The 4,224-nt window shown below is 35.6% G+C and overlaps 1 protein-coding gene across 1 annotated transcript in view; it reads right to left on the bottom strand.

Annotated features, from left to right (window-relative positions):
* The window catches only part of RPGRIP1L (RPGRIP1-like), a 74,007-nt gene that overhangs the window by 44,037 nt on the left and 25,746 nt on the right, over window positions 1-4,224 (bottom strand). The window contains 2 exon segments of the mRNA XM_009582879.1: window positions 92-142; window positions 369-475. Of these exon segments, the coding sequence (XP_009581174.1) occupies window positions 92-142; window positions 369-475 (158 nt within the window).

Raw genomic sequence — 4,224 nt, 5'->3', positions numbered from 1 at the left:
AATATATAGAACTATAGAATGCTTTGGGTTGGAAGGGACCTTAAAGACCATCTAGTTCCAATCCCCCATATGCTCATTCTTTGTAAGTTACCTTTATAAGCAAGAGGGCTTCACTGAGTTCTGCCACATCAATATCACTTTCCTGAAACAGAAATACTTAATGAAAAGGTGTTATCAGATGTGAATGAATATCGAAGAAATACATTCAGAATAACAAGATGCATTCTCACTAGACATGACATTTTGCTTGATATAATGAATAAACACTTATATTTCTGTATTCTTTTACTTTCAAGAAGTATTTGCACTATGCATAAAACATAGAATGGGATTTTTTTCCTCATATTCTAAATAGAAATAGAGTTCACCTTGGTCAAAAACTTCATGTGATTTTTCAGTTCATCTAGTTGTTGCTTATGTTCCAGGTAGCATAACTGTAGGTCTTTGTTCTCTTGCATCAGCTTTTCCTTTTGGTCTTAACATAGAAAAAGAACGAAATATTATAGTTAATTCAACATAATTATAAAAATTATAAACTTGCTTTTTCAAATTAACTTACGCATGAAAATTTCATTTTAACATGTAGAAGCTAATTTATTTTGTATAGGGAAATCTTTTGCATTAACAAACAGAAAGACAGGGATAGAAAACTATTCCTCTCTTCGATCTGGTATAGGTGTATGGATTAAGAAAAGCAAAACATTCTTACTTTCATTAAAAGGGTACGTATTGCGTCAAAAATCTACACTTTGTGTATTTCTAAATAGAAAGACATGGCCAACTAAGTACAGCTTTCTGTTTTGGGAGGAGGGAGGGAAGAGGGAAATAGAGAAGATGTAAAACTCTGTCAGTCTGAATGACTAAACACCATTAAACGTATCAGTAGAAGGTTACACAGATTTTACGCAAATACCCACTAATACATAGATATATCCACAATGATTTCTCAATAAGATGTGAGAAAAAACTTAAGGATTAGGCAAGATAATTTAGTTGTAACAACATACCTTCTTTCACACGGAAAAGTTTTAAAAGCAAGCTTTTCTCAAAATCATAAAGGTTTCTAAGGAAAAAAAGTACTCGCTCACTCTCCTCCCCTGGCCAAACTCCTTATTCTCTTGATAACAATGTTTTTTTCTCCTTCCATTTTTTCCTGTGTTTTTGGACGTCCCGAAGTTATATTCTCATACCATGTACTTAAATACTATGAATTCATATTTTAGACCAGAATGATATGAATGTGTCAATCTGATGTGCAAGTATTACCTTTGTAATTCCCATCTGCACTCATGGGAGTTGATTGGTAAAACATTACATACTTAGTTGAGAATACATTCTACTGCTTTCAACAAAATAGTCCACAATATCTTTTTAATGCTGGAATCTTTTCTGTTGACCCTCAGGGCATGATGCACAACTTAACTATTTTTACAGAATAGCTTTTCAGTTTAGAGCCTTGAACTCAGAAGGAAACAGGTAGCTGAGATGCTAGTCTCAAGGGTTTTGAAATGTTTCAGAAATTGACATCAGGTTAGTTTTAATTTTGCGAAGTTCATATATCAAATGACATCTTCAGTAAAAATGAATCGTCTGTAATGCCACTGCTCCTATACACAGTAGCCTGACTCATACACGTGTTGGGACTCCACAAGAATCACTTTCAATTCAAACACATATTCACCAGTAAGGTTTTAATTCTCTGCAGTTATGATGAAAATGTAATGCATTTGTGCAATTGAGAAGAAAATATAATTAGAAACACTAAGGGCTAAAAATTAGAAAGCAAATAAGAAAACAATTAAAATAAGCCTTGTGAATGCGCAGAGAAAGCAGGCCTTCATAAAAGATGGTGAAACACTTATCAGCAATTGAGTCTTCTGGACTATCCCAAATAATATACCTGAAAGACCTGTATCTGCTGAGAGGTCTCCCACCGAGAAAAAGGGCCCCTCATGCTTTTCAATATAAACTGAGATCTGAACTGGCACTTTTTCCAGTGATAAGGAGAGAAGATATCCCTTCTCAAGTACTTCTATCCCATTGTCATGAATTTGCTGACAAGAGCAGCAAGCTCAGTCCACTCTTTTTCTAACACGAACCCCAGTAAAGTTTTTGTACACATTTTTAATATTCATTCACACTTGCTGCTTAAAACATTAACTTCAAAACTGTAAGTGGTATATGGAAAGGAAACTAGCTTTTGTTCAAATTGAGGCAATTTCAACAGCTTGTTGAACCAAAACGGGCCAATCTGTCACTAGCGCAGCTCAGTCTACATTAGCACTGTCCATGTTGCCTCTTCAGATTCTGTGTTTCTATGATCCCAACCAAAGATAAAAATTAAGAGGCAGGAGGAAAGGGAATACTTCTGCAATAGCCTTTAGGGAACAGAAGTGACAGGAGGGTCCTGCCATTGAGTCTTCTCATATAACTACACTGCTTTTCATCAGGAGCCACTCAAACTCGCTATTGGTTGTTTCCACTTATAATACTATCAGCACTGATTGGAGCACACTTGGATCGGGGTTGGTGCTGCATGCTGGCAGCTTGCTTCCCCTAATTTAACCCAAAAGCTGCAACTGAAGAGGAAGAAGAGAGGGGAGAGAAGAGGCAATTCTCACACCATTGGAGACCACATCCCACAAGAACACATCATCGCAACAATATAAGGGTTTTCCAGTAGCAAGGCTATGACAGTAACAGCACAAGAAAGGGGGAAAAACGCTGCCCTGGAGGCTTTGGAAAACACTGCCATGCCAGCTTACGTGAAAGGCTATAGAGCCACGAGCGGAAGCACACTAGAGTTGCAGATAGCCCTCTGGGTTGATAAGGGCTTTATAAGACACCTAAGGGACTGTGCAATGATACTCTTTCTTAACTGTAATCAAAATACATGTTGTGCCAATATATGCAATCCCCTTCAAAATCAGAATTTGAATAAACTTGCACGGGTGTCTTCCACATATTTGTACATATTCGCAAAACATGAAAATAATTAGAATCTTAATCAGCAAAAGCCTCCACATTTGTTGACCTCCTATATAAATTCACAGAAATAGTTCTTATAGACCAACCAGTACCAACCAGGTAGCAGGGGAGAAGAAAAGAAAACCGTCGCTGCCTTTCCCTGTAAATAAAAAGTACACGCTTCCAAGGCAACTGAGACCTATTTTGCTTACTATCCCATATCTAACTACCATCACATACAAGAGCATCTATCCTCCCCCTCTTCCTTGCCAAACCCCCTACTTGTCTAGGTCCAACTTAGGGCAACAGGATTGCCTTGTTTGTTAGCCCATGGAATAAAACTAGAACTGTATTTATACTGATTTTTTTTGGTAGTTTGATGGACAGAAGAACAATATTTAGGGAGTGAAATATAATTTTTACTCGTATATTTCACATCAGCTTTTACTAAACCAGAATAAATATTTATTAATTAATTATCCATTAATACAACTGTAAAAAAACTTTAGTTAATAAATAGTGTACTCTGTGTAAAACAGTATTATAACTATGAACAACAAATGCAGCAAGACATGAGATTATATTAGTGAAAAACAAAAATTATTTAGACATAAATATTACCAATGTCTACACTGTATGAATTTATGAGATAAGTGACACCAATCCTTGCTATAGTAATTGTTTCAACTTAGATTTTGTATTAGCTTATCTCAGCCTTTTGAGACTTACATGAAACAACATTGTCAGGAAGATACAATGAACATGAACCAAAGAGCTATTGTAATTTATGGCTGAGAATGTGGGAGATATCGAAAAGACAAGAAACACAAGAATAACTAACTAAGGGAAACGGGGCAGGGGGAAGTGTGATAAAGCATCTGCAAATACCATATTCTAAAAAAAAAAAAAAAAAGGCAAACATAGTCACAATGTGAAACAAGTTATTCTGTTTTCTGTCTAAATGTATTTCTTAAGTATTGCAAAACACATTATGAAGTTACGGACAGAAAAATACTACTAAAAAATTCAGATCCAAATTACATGATCACTTTAAAAGAGAAATACTGAAGGAGGACATGGAAAAAGGCAAGATGATGCTAGTCTCCTGTAGCATTAAAAATTTTCAAGACTTCATTTATTTTAACATCTTTCTTAGTCCTGGAAAAGAAGTTTTGAAAAAAGATTCATATGCCAAACTACAAAGGATAGACAAGACACTATTTCTACACTAGTTCAGGCAGTACGTTAAGACACACA

Source organism: Fulmarus glacialis, unplaced genomic scaffold (assembly GCF_000690835.1).
Source record: "Fulmarus glacialis isolate BGI_N327 unplaced genomic scaffold, ASM69083v1 scaffold18948, whole genome shotgun sequence".
In the NCBI taxonomy this organism is placed as follows: domain Eukaryota; kingdom Metazoa; phylum Chordata; class Aves; order Procellariiformes; family Procellariidae; genus Fulmarus; species Fulmarus glacialis.
This window is presented reverse-complemented; position numbering and strand designations above follow the sequence as displayed.